At 46.1% G+C, this 14,175-nt stretch overlaps 1 protein-coding gene and 1 long non-coding RNA gene across 2 annotated transcripts; one reads left to right on the top strand and one right to left on the bottom strand.

Annotated features, from left to right (window-relative positions):
• Window positions 1-890: 890 nt before the first annotated feature.
• Window positions 891-9,859, bottom strand: oaz2a (ornithine decarboxylase antizyme 2a). The gene is given in 6 exon segments (XM_040163113.2): window positions 891-2,466; window positions 3,048-3,133; window positions 3,634-3,806; window positions 4,851-4,931; window positions 4,933-4,999; window positions 9,655-9,859. Coding segments are annotated over 6 exon segments (651 nt in total). The 5' UTR covers window positions 9,765-9,859; the 3' UTR covers window positions 891-2,332.
• A 931-nt stretch (window positions 9,860-10,790) lies between these two features.
• On the top strand, window positions 10,791-12,169 carry LOC144383784 (uncharacterized). Its single transcript, XR_013451228.1, has 2 exons — window positions 10,791-10,929; window positions 11,222-12,169. It is a non-coding gene; the product is annotated as an uncharacterized LOC144383784 (long non-coding RNA).
• Window positions 12,170-14,175: the final 2,006 nt, after the last annotated feature.

The following is a 14,175-nucleotide window of genomic DNA, read 5'->3' as shown; positions in this document are numbered from 1 at the left end:
CGGTTATGAAATGGTGGATGTCTTCTCTCTGTAGCAGGACGTTTCTGACTGCTGTCTGTGTCCGTGCATATTTAGATTTTATTTTGAAGCGGCATTCTCACCATCCATCCCGTCTCTGAGCTCTGCAGGCAGGAAGGACGCACTTTCAGGTGCGTGCGTGTGAACTGGACACTTTCTCAGAAGTGTGCGCGCGCCCGTGAGTGGAGCCGATGAGGAGGCGACGGCTCGTCGGCCTCGATGTGAGGTGAGTTCAGGCGAAATCACGGAGATTAAGGCCAACGGATTAGTGACGCAGTTTGGCATGACTCGCATTTTTAAAACGCACCGTTGTGACGTGACAAGGGAAGCCCCGCCCCCTTCCCACCAAGCGCTGGACGGAAAGATGACGTCCTTTTTTTTACGGAGACACATTTTATAGGCGGTAAGGTGTGGAAAGGTCACCGTCACATCAACTTTTTATTTGTGGACTCGCTTTTTGAGCCTTTAGGCCGTCGCCATGTTGACATTTTGCATAGTGAAAGGTTTTACAACCAAAATGTTCATACATGTTTCTACATTTTATACATACGCGTTTAATTCTGAATGGACCGTAATTCACAAAATGAACATTGTATCAAAGAAGACTTAAAACTTGGCCTTGAACTCATGTTAAGAGTGGTTACTGAGGTATAAATCAAGTGAGAACTGATTATTTTCTCATATTTATATAATGCGCCTCCTTGTGGCCTTTAGAGAGAATGCAAGTTTAAGGCACTTCCCTGTGGTTTTGTGTGAAATGTCTCCAAGTTGATAACTGACTCAAAAATCTGCCTCATGGTCACGGCTGAACTTCTATGTTTTGTGATGATGGTGTTTATCTGGGGGCACAAAAGACAAACCCAAAACATCGATTAAGATAACAAGTTTTATTTTTCCAAACCTCTCCAAGACAAAAAAAAGTATACAAGTGTGGATCGTCATTGAAAGGTTGCTAACTAATACACTGACACCATAAAATAAATCCCTAAACTATCACAGTAAACATTTGAGAAATATACGTACATAAAAATATACCTCTGAGAAAAGTTCCATATGGACATTTCCTAACAGCTTATAGTCAGGGGCTCAATCAGTAGACTCGTATGATCTGAACACATGCAGAAGAAGAAAAGACCCCCGCCCCGTCCCAACATGGAACTGACTGCCGTCGGCTCTCTCTGCGGCTGGCATGGGGAATGTTGGTTATAATATTGCTTTTGCTTTACATACCAAACTTCAGGAGGCTGCATTTTTAAAAAGCATGATTTCAAAACAGACAGAATGGATTCTTTGGCATTTTATTACCTAAAATAAACCTGCATACATGTAAATCCCCTGAAGCGCTGCCGCTGTACCTTTACAAGCCCCGCCCCCTCCCCTCCCAATCCCCCTCTCATAGCGTGGGTCTGAATCTGCTTGTGATTAAGCGTTTGGGGAGAAATGGACACATAAGACTCAGGAGTAAAAATATTCACATTGCACTCTCCTCTTTAGGCACAAAACAAGCCTCGTTACAGTCGAGCTTTCAACTGGTGAATCCACAGAGCCGCTTCCATCCTATATTTCTATTCTTTTCATTCAAAACCATGTGTTCGTCTTGACTTCTGTCATCTCCCACTTTCACTACCTGGATGAGAAATTTAGCTTTTATAACTTCCATCCAGTTTCTGAGCACATTCTGGGGAAAGTAAAAATGTAACACTATGTAGATCTTCTCTTTGAACCCGCCCACCTCACTCCAGCAGTTATTCAGCTTTGGATATAACAAAATAAACAAAACTAAGCATTTGATTCTGTGACGTGCAGAGTGAAACAAGACGCCCCCCCTCCCGTCAATGACTCAGCGCCAGCCTGACGGGTTGATTATTGCTCAGAGGAGGAGGAGAGGCGTTTACCTCTACCAGCTCAACATTTAGCTTGTGTTTTCTCTTCGACACGTCTGGACAGACTAACAGGGTATTTTGGGCTGATGACAGCAAAGAAGGAAAAAATAAACTGATTGTGATTGACGTGTGCTGGAATGACGCCTCGGGGAGAAGAAGTGAAAAGAAATGCTGACATGTGATTTAGTGTGACATGTGATCCGGCTTCCACCAATCTATATTATATGTGAAAGGACAAACCAAAGTGTCTTTTCCGTTTAAAACGGTCTAGGCTGTGAGGAGAGATGTGCTGATATAATGTAAAACACCTTCTCCTCAATGTCAAACAGCTGTTCTTTTGGTTGATGGCAGCACAGAGAAACAATGTGGCCGAGAGGAACCGCTGAGCAGAGAAGAAGAAGAAAAAAGGGAGAAAAGCCCAAATCCCAAGGTCACTCCTCGTCCGAGCTGCTGCTGTTGTCCAGAGAGTAAATCATGAAGGCCAGATCGGGCCGGGCCGGTACCATGGGGTGGCCCGGCTTCACCATCTCAAAGCCCATGTAGTGGAACGTCTTGATGATGGACACTGGAAGGGGGAGTGACCTTGTTAATCACCTCCGTCCACATGATTCAGAAGGATTTGTTTTTAGGGAAAGTACGTCGACCAACACATTAGTACTCTATACATCTCGAGGCTGTGGGTAGTTAGCCTAGCTTAGCATACATTTAGCTTATATTTTGTAGCATCTGGTCGGTGATGATGGTGTTTTCATGATACGAAGTCACTGATGTACAATGTTTAGTTTTACATATCCTTGTACCTTGTTTCATGTATTTTATTATAATTTATGCTGATGTCACTCGTTGATGAAATCCATGTCCCCGTGGAGATGATTCACTTTAATCTAATACTTTATGACCTTTATGAAACTGTCTTTGGTTCCTGTGCTAACCAGTGCTAGCCTGTTCTAAGCTGTGTAAGCTGTGCTAAACTGTGCTAGCCTGTTCTAAGCTGTGCTAGCCTTTGGTGGCCCATTACTGGTGAATCCAGTCATCCTTACTATTGAATGCATTACCCACTTTAAGGTATTCCTCCTTTCTAAAGAAAAAGAAGCAAACCCCGCCTCTACAAATACAAAAGTATTTTGAAATAAGAAGATCTCTTACATCGATCCTCTCTGTTTTTATGGAACCACAGGAACACATAGTTGACTTTGATCTTCTCCTCCGCAAACTCCAGCAGAGCAGTTAGCCTGAGGAGGGAGAGAGGGGGATGGAGGGGGAGAGAGAGAGAGGGAGAGTCGATGAGCGAGGGTGTGGCGATGACGCACACACAGTATTTTTTATTTTTTTTGCCTCTTTACATAAGTGAGCTTCATCTTTACATAATGGCGAGCTGTGAGCGCAGCGGGACGAGGTTACTCTGCCTCGGCGTCCCTTAGAGCAAAGACAAAGACTCGCTACAGTCGATAATACTGCTATCCCAAAACATTTCACATCTGTGTCACTGTGCACTCAATGAGCTAATTATGTAGCATTAAGAAACAACATAGCAGAAAGAAAAACTCGTAAAACCCCAAAAGGGCGGAGAAATAATTGTACCCTGTAGAGACTTTACTGTGAATAAACCACATTTCCAGCCATGGGCGATAAGCGCGGCCCTTTTAAACGACCATTACGTTTCTTTCTTGTCGGGAAAACCCAGCGGGGGCCTCCTCGTGTTCTAAATAGGGGGGTGTTAACACAATCCTACCCTTCTTTGCTGCCCTCCGCCAGCAGCCCAGCAGGGATCTCCAGGAAGAGGCTGTGTCCTGATAGAGCCGTGTCCCACGAGGCCGAGCGGCGCTCGTTCAGCTGGTAGTGGAAGCGGAGGAAAGAGGGGCGTCCACCGGCTGGAGCAGCCTGCGTCACCGTCAACTTATCGTCCTGGATCATTGGAGGGGGTCACAAACATTTGGTTCATCAGTCCAGTGCTGCATTTCATCATCAACGATTCATTTGTGCTCATTCATCCCGGGAGAAACATCCCAACGCTAATGTAGTCGAATGTCTATTAAAGATCCAACAGGCATGACGTGTGAAGCGCGCTCTCTGCTTCCCGGAGCAGCTGGCAGGCCAACCTATGAAACAGGAAGTGGTGGCGGACGGTGCAGACGCAGCGCTGGGGGCCCGTGTGGTCAAACCACTTCTGTCTTCAGCGACTCGTGATTCAGCAACGACGATGAGCGCGATACAAGTGTGCAGTTGTTGGTTTGATAACAGCTAAAGTATTTGCATCTGACCCCTGTGGGTGAACTGTCATGTAAATGTCTGTAAATGCCGACGGGGTCAATAAGCTGACGCGGTGTCGCGTGACCCAACGCACAAGCGCACGACTCAACGTGTACCAGAGTCTGAGACAGAACGTTATGAATGCCGTCACTTTTTGCTCGCCGAGGACGGATGAGGATGTGATTATTACAGATCCGTCTGATCCTAAATCTCTAATCCCCGGGGACAGTTGGTCACATGGTACACACACACACACACAAAGCAGTTTGTGTGTGGATGTTTACTCGTTACATTTCTCCATACTTTCAAATGTGAGCCAACCAAGTAAAACCGAGCCAACTAATTCCTGCATTAAATCCACTGCAGGTGCAAATGATGAGCAGGAGACCAATGAAAGAACGGAACTACTAAACAAAATAATTAATAACAATTAGGTCACATGCTCCAACCCTCAGGGACGGCGAGGGTTGGAGCATGTGATTTAATTGTTACTGTAAGCGCTTACAGCAAATAGAAAGTCTTTAAAATAAAAACAATGACACGTCTATAATAATAATGACTTTGGGTGTGTGTTTCTTCTCTTCATCACAGCGTTGACAATTACGGGCCCAAGTTCTGCTTTTAAACTGGCCGACCGAAACATCACTTCAACTCTCCCCTCTGTGTGTGTGTGTGTGTGTGTGTGTGTGTGTGTGTCACCTTGTGTAGTAGCACTCCGAGAGAGTGATCCCTGACCGTCCCTCGCCCACCCGGGATCTTCAGCTGTGGGTGAGGGACATCAGGAGCACCACAGAGGCCCCGGAGACGGAGGGATGGAGCCGGGCAACCGGGATCCCGATAACCAGGAACTGAGAGGGAGGAAAGGGGAGAAGGTCAGAATGTCATCTGTAAAAAGATTAGATAAATATATCTCGTCCACTCTGCCAGTAAAACGTCTCAGTAATGCCGATTCCAGTGATGACGTCAACGTGAACGGAACAATACGAACTAACTGCTTTCCATATTCAAGAATCCATAAAAAGTAATTAAATGTAATTTCCTTACTCCTCTTTTATAAAAGTAAAAGGCATTTTATGGTTGTGGCCTGATTAACAGTGACTGCACATTAGAGCAGAATCAGACATTCAAACCTTTACTACACTTTACTGGCACACTGAGGAGTCTGACTGCTGGCTGGCTGAGTAGCAACGTTCTTACACAAGGATCCCTCACAATAAACATTATTCTGCCCGGCCCGAAAAGAGCCCTCACAGGGATGTAAACAAGGCGCAATAAATCCCAGCGGGCTAAACGTAGATCACCTCGCGCTGCGCTACAGACGTGAACCTCTCAGCTCGCCCACTTTAACCTCATCACGTCCTCTCCCCGTCAGTAGCAGACAGATTGCACCTCTGCGGCAAGGACGACGTCTTCCTCTTTAGGCCTTGTGATTTGTCCTCCAGTTTGACTTCATAGTAACGTACGCCTCACACAGCGTTCTAATCTTTCAGCGGCTCGTTTTACAGAAGATTACAACATTTAATATGAATATAAACATAATCTATATGTATCTCACTTTATTTTGACCAAACCAGAGTTGGTGATTGACAGTGAGCCAACAGAAAGCGTTTAATGACTTTTATTTAGTTTCAGTGTTCTTCAATCCGCCAGGTAAAATGTCCGTTTGGGAGAGTTGAGGAGAGAACAATAATTACAATTCTGAGAGACACACATGTTTGAGTCTGAGCTCTCAGGGTCCTACCAAGGAAGCCTTCATGAAACACTCGGAGACCCAGTGGTCCTTTTAGTCACAACTGGTCCTTTATAAATAGATTTTGGCAAATGTCTTTGATCCTGTGACACCCGGTTCAAACAAATCTGAGTCATAATACACAAACAAAGGACAAAGCCATCAAACTCTCGGGGCAGTGACTTCTTTTGATGATTTTTGCCAGAGCATCAAGGAGCTGCTGAGAGGCTGTGCGTGTGGTGGAAAGCATGCGGCGTAAACAAGCACATGACCTGTAAACACCTCTGCAAATAGCACAAGCGGCCTTCACACACACACACACGCACACACACACACACACACACACACACACACACACACACACACACACACACACACACACACACACACACACACGCACGCACGCACGCACACACACACGCACGCACACACACCTCTGTCGGTTTTCAGTTACACATCTCAAACCAGACAAGATGGCATTGACATTAAAGGAGGCTTCGGAGGGGGCTTCACAGTTTTTGGGACCATCTTTAATGTCCTGATGGGACCGAGTCAAACAACAGATGTATCCGGGACGGGGAGGAGCCGTGCAGCCGGTTTCCCTGCGGAGCAGAAAGGTAACCCGAACAACCTGATCTGTACGGTGCCAGCCAACAGAGAGAGAGAGACAGAGGGGGGGGGGGGCGAAGGACAACAGAGCTTATTTTGCACGGCCTTATCACTTCTGCGGCCTCTCCCCGTGTTATTGCTTCTTATCTTTGCAGAGACACTTTGCGAAGTGACAAATCCGATCTGTGCTTTAGACCCAACGAGCGGTACGCTCCAAAGATCAGAGGCCGAGAAAGTTGCATCAACAAAAGGCAGAACGGGGGGGGTTGGGGGGGGGGGGGGGGGGCTCCCGCGTGTGTGTCTGCAGGTGGGAACTTTTTATTATTTGATTTAAGGACGACTGCTTCCACAGCTGAGCCGTGTTGTCCTGGGGAGCGATCCAGCTCAGCGCTTTGAGGGCACGAGCTGGCAGCCCGAAGCCAAGAAACACACGGCGCAATCAAAACAGGAAGCGCTCCGACAGGGTCCCCCAAAGATGGAAAAAGACTCAACTTAAGCACACACTCTACACATAAACAGGCTTGTCCCCCCCCCCCCCTCTACAGAAAAAGGGGTCAGGTTGGAAAGCAAACCAAGGAGCCTCCGGACCCCCTCTGACCTCTGGAAGCTCGGCGGAGTGCCGTTAAAGACGAGACAGGAAGGGCCCTCGTGCCTCCAGGTAATGACGGACGCATCCCTGGAAAAGCACGTCGCGCTGACCCCGGGACCCGACACACACACACACACACACACACAGAAGAACCAGAGCAGAGCAGTCAAAGCCACCAGGTGTTGAAGCAAGTGACAACTGGAAACTAAAAGTCACAATAATTAGAAGTTAGAAGTTCACCAGTCGGGAAGTGGTCATTTCAAAAACAACAGCCTCTGAATGTAACTGGTGAATTCCTACAGCTGCGTTGGTTTAATTCACCAAAGGCCTCGTCGGTACAGGCAACTATGACTAACGTTACGACATTGGAACCGAATGGTGGGAAGAACATTAACGCAGCCTGGAAACGTGCATGTCTGAACCACCATCTGTGGCAGGAGAAAAGAAAAGCATGGACCCGACGGCTTGAAGCAGCTAGGACGGTGTGTCGGCCTCAGAGCAGCGCTGAGCGGTTTAAAATGGTTATGAATATGTCACTGGATAAAAGCTGCAGGAGCAAAGAGAAACAGAAAACCATTCATTTGTAATCGTTATTCTTTGCTTGAGAAAAATCAAGAGATTAAACATTAAAATGTTTGAGTACGAAAACTTTCCCTCACAATATTCAATTGTTCAACTTCTGCCTTTGAAATGAGAAGAGCTTAACTGTTCAATAAGAAAATACAGCAGCACAGATTTTGGGCATCAAGTGGTTGCAACTAATTATGCAATAGTTAGTCGATCGGAAGCGGGAGACAAATTCTCAAATTTCACTTCAAATGAATTTCCGATTGATTAATCATTTTTGCTCTTATTGTTTAGTTTCAAACATTTTCATCTTGGGCTTTGGAAAATTGTGCACTTTTTACTATCTGCCATTTAAAGTATAAAACAAACGAAGAACAAAATGTGTGGAGGACATGAAATATGGAGAGCTTCCAAGTATTGTGTCCCTTTGGTTTCTAACTCCTGACTCCATCGTGGGCGAATACCTGAGGTCCGTCTCACAGCCTCGACTCACTTCCACAGTAACACAGAGGTCGACGTTTCCTTTTTCCGTAGCGGGAAAAAAAACGAAAACAGACAGCGCTGTGATCCAGAACGTCTGCCTTTGACTTAAAGGAGCACTTAGTTACACCCAGGTAGGTGAGGTTAGGTAACTCATCGGTTGACTGAAGGCGCACCCCCCCCCCTTCTCTCTCTCTCTCTCTCCCTCTCCCTCTCACTCACACACACACAGATACCATTGATGCTGAACAAGTGGAGGGAGGTTATGTAACCGCGCTGATGTGGGCCACTCGATGACTCCAGCTGACACGGGCCGAACGCTCGGAGTGCGAATGCAGCCGCTGCGCCGGCTCGCAGCCCCGATGCTCGTGTCAGACGCTGAAAGCCACGCGGGAGGAGGACGAGGACCATGGCGGAAGGTCACCAGGACACAGAATGAGTGCACGTGCACCGTGAAAAAAGAGACAGCGGATGGTTTCAGCATTGTACTCGTTTTCTCCAGGAGGCCTTGAAACAGTTAGTTGATTTATCGATCACGTTGATCAATCGATCACTCGAGTTCTGCGTCGATTGTTACTTGGATGGAAGCATCAGCGACTTTCTCTATTTAGCATCTTTAGTTCAGGTGTTACAGTAACTGTAACAAATGATTAATAAACTATTCCATTACAGAAATCAACAGATGGGTTAAAAATGGGCGTAAATAAGTATTAGTTGCAACCTTAAGAGTTACAGTATTTGATCAAACAAGAAACAGGTTGATAGAAGAAACAATGATTTAATGTTTCATACTTAAACTCCTAAAAGGCATTTAAATTAAAAACGGTGTGCTTTGTCCTCACGGCCCCTCACATCAAATGAGCAGTCATCTATTCCACCTCTGCATCGCATTACATGAGAGAACATTGTCTAATCTAATGCATCTTAAATCATCCACAGGATCCAATAGCGGCACTTTGAGATAAAAATGTCTAGAATGACGTCTGCACACATAAAACATGCAGCACATGTTCATGTTTCTGTCTCATAACATGTCTGCAATGGTGCAATATACATATGTACATACACATTCAAGGTACTGTACTTTAGTATTTACATTATGCTACCTACTACTACATCTCAGAGGCAGATATTATACACCTACAAAACGAATACAGCAATAATATAATTATTTAGAAATGAGCCACTCTGCCTAATGAGTCATTTTATTTTTTAAACTTTAAGTAAACGTTCATACGACCGTAATCATATTTTGACGTTTACTAAAGTAAGAGGTTTAATTCCGAAGGACTCTTACTGTAAAAGAGCATTTGCAGACAGTAATGTAAATGATGTGACTTCCTGCACCACTGCTTATCTGTGCGTGTTTTCCTGCTATTTTCGCAGTCAGCATAAAGGAAACTGGAAGCATTTGAAGCATCTAAACCTGATTAAAGTTGAACAACGTCATGGCAGCGGAACCCAAATACAAAACCCCAATAACGTTAATTGGACGTGTTGAAAAAGCGGCGCCGTTCGCCTTCTCCTACCTCTCCTCTGTGTTCAGCATGATGGCCTCGAGGAAACACGGGTCTTTGGCTCCTTTTTGACAACTGAAACGATTACTGTTCGATAAAAACTCGACGGACAAGTTCACCATCCGTGAAATTGGGAGAAAAGCTGGTGGCCGTGAGAAGAACTCGGTGCGCGTGGACGCTCCTCAGTGCCGCAGCGAGTCTGCGGTCCGCCGCGGCAGCGCGACGCGCTTTATAATGCAGCGATGCATCATGGGTAATCCTGGGCTGCGGTGACGAGGCCGCGGCAGAAGGTAAACAAACGGGTTAAAACACTCTCTGTTTCATGTAGGTGTGCTTTTAAATTTACCACAGTGGTGGGTTTTATTGTGTTACCGTAGTATTTCACAGTTACTCACGCGAGGGAAAGTAACTGAGGTATATAAACTCAAGTGTGCTGCTGTAAGCTATTTAAGTTACATTTAAGATGCTTGCATAACGCATAATGGATCACTGCTTAACACGCAATATTATATCATATTTTGCACTTTCACTTGTATCATAATTTGTTGTCTTCATATGAATAACATAGAACTTTATTATTATACAATAATAATACATTAGTGTTTCTATAATGTTTTGCCAGGATTGACCTACTTGCACTGTTTTCCCTCTAAATCAGAGCTCTGCATAATTACTTTAGTTGTGGCCAGACTGAGGCGTTCTGCACACTGACATGTGTTTTTTTAATCTGTTCTCTGATTTTGCATGCACCATAAACACAGTATAAATGCGTAATAAATAGATCCTAACCATTCTCAGAACAAATGTTACATGAAGCACACTGTGGCTGGGTCTTCAGTCACATAAATAAAGCCTATTTCATTTTATGATATTAAATAATATTTCCTTCTTTGGTTCTGCCCCGTATGACTACTGACCCCCTGGAGAAAACCTGTGAAGGGAACATTGTGAATGGAGAGTTTTGGAACGAGCTTATGTGGCTTCCTAGAAGTGGCCGCGGTGTCCTTTTCTTACTCTAAAACTGTCCGTCCGTCCTCCGCAGTGGTCATCTTCTCAGCTTGACTCCGAACATAGACCCAGTTATGTAAGGAGGAACGGAAAAGAGTCCCTGTGCCAAACAGATTAGCAGATTAGTAACAAGATAGCAGCCCGGCTACTCGACCCTGGCACATCACAGCATCAATGTTGCCGTCCCATCTCGGTACGCAGGGGACTCGAGGGGTCACTGCCACCTGCCAGCCATCATGGAACAGCACGCTGATGGTGATGTAACTGTGAGGGAGACCAGTAAGTGACAGCATGTTGAGACTAGACTGAGAGCAGATTTGATAGTACAATCCGCTCTGTTTCTGGTCCTGTGACATTGAGTTGAAGGTCAGACATTTCAAGCCAGCGCGTCTTCCTTGAGTCAGATGTAAAAAAGGTGACAGAGGGGAGTTTTTCTTTCATCTGGAAAACAACCAAAAACTTTTTTTCTGCCAGAAATCGTTTGAGAGGTTGGCAACGCAGTTGAGTGGAAACGATTTTTTCAAATACAATTGTATTCATATGTTTTTTGTATTTGTTTCCCTCTCTGCAGCAGATGTGCAGTGACCAGCAGCACACTCAAAGCAATCCGACCCCCCCGCCCCCCTCCCTCCCGCCTCGTGACCTCCAGCGCAGCGTCACACGAGATGAGAAGCAGAAACAGCGTCTCGTGTTTCGGCGCCTCGGTGCCGTTGGAGACGGACACCGTTGACCTGCTGCTTCGTTTTCCGTCCACGGAGCCTCGTCTCGGCCGATCGGGTGAGCGGCGGGAGGCTCTCCAGCTCGGCTTCCAGGATGAAATATTCAGCAGGAGCTCGGTGGGGTTGCTTGCTGTTAGAAATGGGCCTGATGGGAGGACTTGTCAGGGCCGATGGAAAGCGTCATTCACAACAATATTTACCCGTCTCCCCCTCTTTGTCTCACATGCTACTTCAGAAATATGAAGCTCAGAGAAATGCACTCCACAATAACTGCACTCACGTTGCACTAGTGCTAAAGTCACTTTTAATGCACGATTGCAGACATTTGTTTTTGTTGAAATCTTATTTAGGTCCCTATGAATGAGGCGGTGAGGACATTCAGGCTCGAGTGAACCTTTCTAAATCAACAGTCTGTGCCAAAAGTACCAAAGTTTATTTACCCACAAAAGAGAGGTTTTTTTCTGAATTTTAACTTAAATCACAATAACTGTGACAGAGAGATACTTGGAGGCAGCTGTTTGTAACTTGGATTTAAGGAACACAGAATGGTTGTTGCATAGAGATTAGTTATGCTACTTTATTGATACGTGACCGGTTCAGTTAGAGATGAATTCAGTAATACAGAATAATGTTGGAACATATCTGACCTGAAACCTGATAGATGCAGTTTAATCTAGTTTTGAACATTTAACTAAATCATGTCAGCTAGCGCAGCATAAGAGAATAATTCCCACTAATTCTAAACTCCACAAAGTCTTGTGTATTTAGGAATGAACAAAAGAAATAAATATTGACTCATGTTTGAAAGTTTCCATTGTTCCTCTCCGGCACTGATCCATATTCGGTTTGGGGAACAGTTATTTAATCAGACCGCGACAAACACGAGGACACAGCAAACCTCACGTCCAGAGTTCCTTCATGTCTAAATACATCACTGAAACACTTCTCTTGTGAGTACTAGATGAAAGATTCGCACAAAGAGCAGCCCCCCCGCCCCCGTGATGGGGACAGCGGTTGTTGTGGGCGAGGTCCTCGGTAACAATGGAGCCGAGCTTGTTGGCGTCCAAAGGAAGGACAACTCGTCCCGTTTTTGTTCCTCAGATGATTTGTTTGCGTGTACTTTAGTGAGTCTCATGGCGGATGCTGCTCCACAGAGCGCTGGGTTGTTTTGGGGCTGACCTACAGCTCCTAGTTAATTACCTTCATTAACATCCACTGTCTGATTTTATTAAGAATCTTTAAAAAAGAAATACTCATTATTTGCCTTTAAAGGTTTGCCCTATGAATTCAGCTGCCCTGTTCTGGAGAGTCTTTTCTCTGGAAGTTTCCCTCACGTGATGAAGCTCACGTGCTGGAGTTCACATCCGAGAGCTGTTCTCCCTCTGAAGGCCACTCAGCACCTTTTGTTCATAAGCGGATTGTCTCGCCATAACGCCGCCCTGCACGAGCGTCTCACTGCTTCCAGGTAGAAGCCATAGAGCAGCAGCAGTGGTTGCATTGCAGGATGACCATGCAGTCTGCAGGATGACCATGCAGTCTGCAGGATGGCCATGCGGTCTGCAGGATAGCCATGCGGTCTGCAGGATAGCCATGCAGTCTGCAGGATGGCCATGCAGTCTGCAGGATGGCCATGCGGTCTGCAGGATGGCCATGCAGTCTGCAGGATGGCCATGCGGTCTGCAGGATAGCCATGCGGTCTGCAGGATAGCCATGCGGTCTGCAGGATGGTCTTGCAGTCTGGAGGATGGCCATGCGGTCTGCAGGATAGCCATGTGGTCTGCAGGATAGCCATGCGGTCTGCAGGATGGTCTTGCAGTCTGGAGGATGGCCATGCGGTCTGCAGGATAGCCATGCGGTCTGCAGGATAGCCATGCGGTCTGCAGGATGGTCTTGCAGTCTGCAGGATGGCCATGCGGTCTGCAGGATAGCCATGCGGTCTGCAGGATAGCCATGCGGTCTGCAGGAACGGTGTAAGTAGGTGAACTCCCAGGCCAACTGTATATGCCAACCCCTCAAGTGGCTTTTTTCTAAAAGAAGCCCAGGCGGCCCCTCAGCGCTGCGCTTTATTGCACAAGTTCTGCTGTCCACTTTCCTCCCACGTTCTGTATGTGCTCCACAGAGGAACGAATGAAAGGAATCCCATGTTCCTGCAGTACGTGTCCCCGTGCATATTGAATTAACACTTAATTGCGTACATGCAGACCTTCTCTATTTCTCCCAGAATCCATTTCAGAAAAATCTGGATGCAGAGCCTGAGGAGCTACAGTAAGAATGAATATTTCATACTCTTACACAACCTCAGGAAGTCGGCATAACCCAGTGCAGCTTCTGTTACCCGGCTACCCGAGACTAGCAGGAATGCAGCAGCGCTTTTATTGTCTCTATTGCAGAGCACTTAACGGCGTCTCCATGCCACAGCTTTTATAGTGTCCCCAAAAACATGGGCTGTGACTTCAATTAGCCAAGTGCCCTGGACCGAGTGTGCGGAGCATTAAGGCCAGCTGTCGGTACGGAGCAAGCGGAAAGCCATTACCCCCTGTGAACTTACTTATTAACCACACTTTTCCACGGAGGCCGTGGAGAGAAGATGAGATTTAGATTTATTTTAAAGCCTTAAGACATTTTATTCAAATTGAAATGTAGAAAAGTGCAATACGATTATAGTGTTGAACCTTTCGTGAAGATTTAGCTGTTGAGATTTTCCAGACTGGACCAAAGTGGTGAAGCACCAGCGTTCCCCGGCCAGGAGCCACTTATTGTTTGTCCTGAACCCCCACGTTGCTAACCGATGCGGCATCGCCTTAGA

The sequence above is a fragment of the Gasterosteus aculeatus genome, chromosome X, assembly GCF_964276395.1.
Source record: "Gasterosteus aculeatus chromosome X, fGasAcu3.hap1.1, whole genome shotgun sequence".
Lineage (NCBI taxonomy): Eukaryota > Metazoa > Chordata > Actinopteri > Perciformes > Gasterosteidae > Gasterosteus > Gasterosteus aculeatus.
Note: the sequence above shows the minus strand (reverse complement) of the source record. Positions and strands in the feature narration are given on the sequence as shown.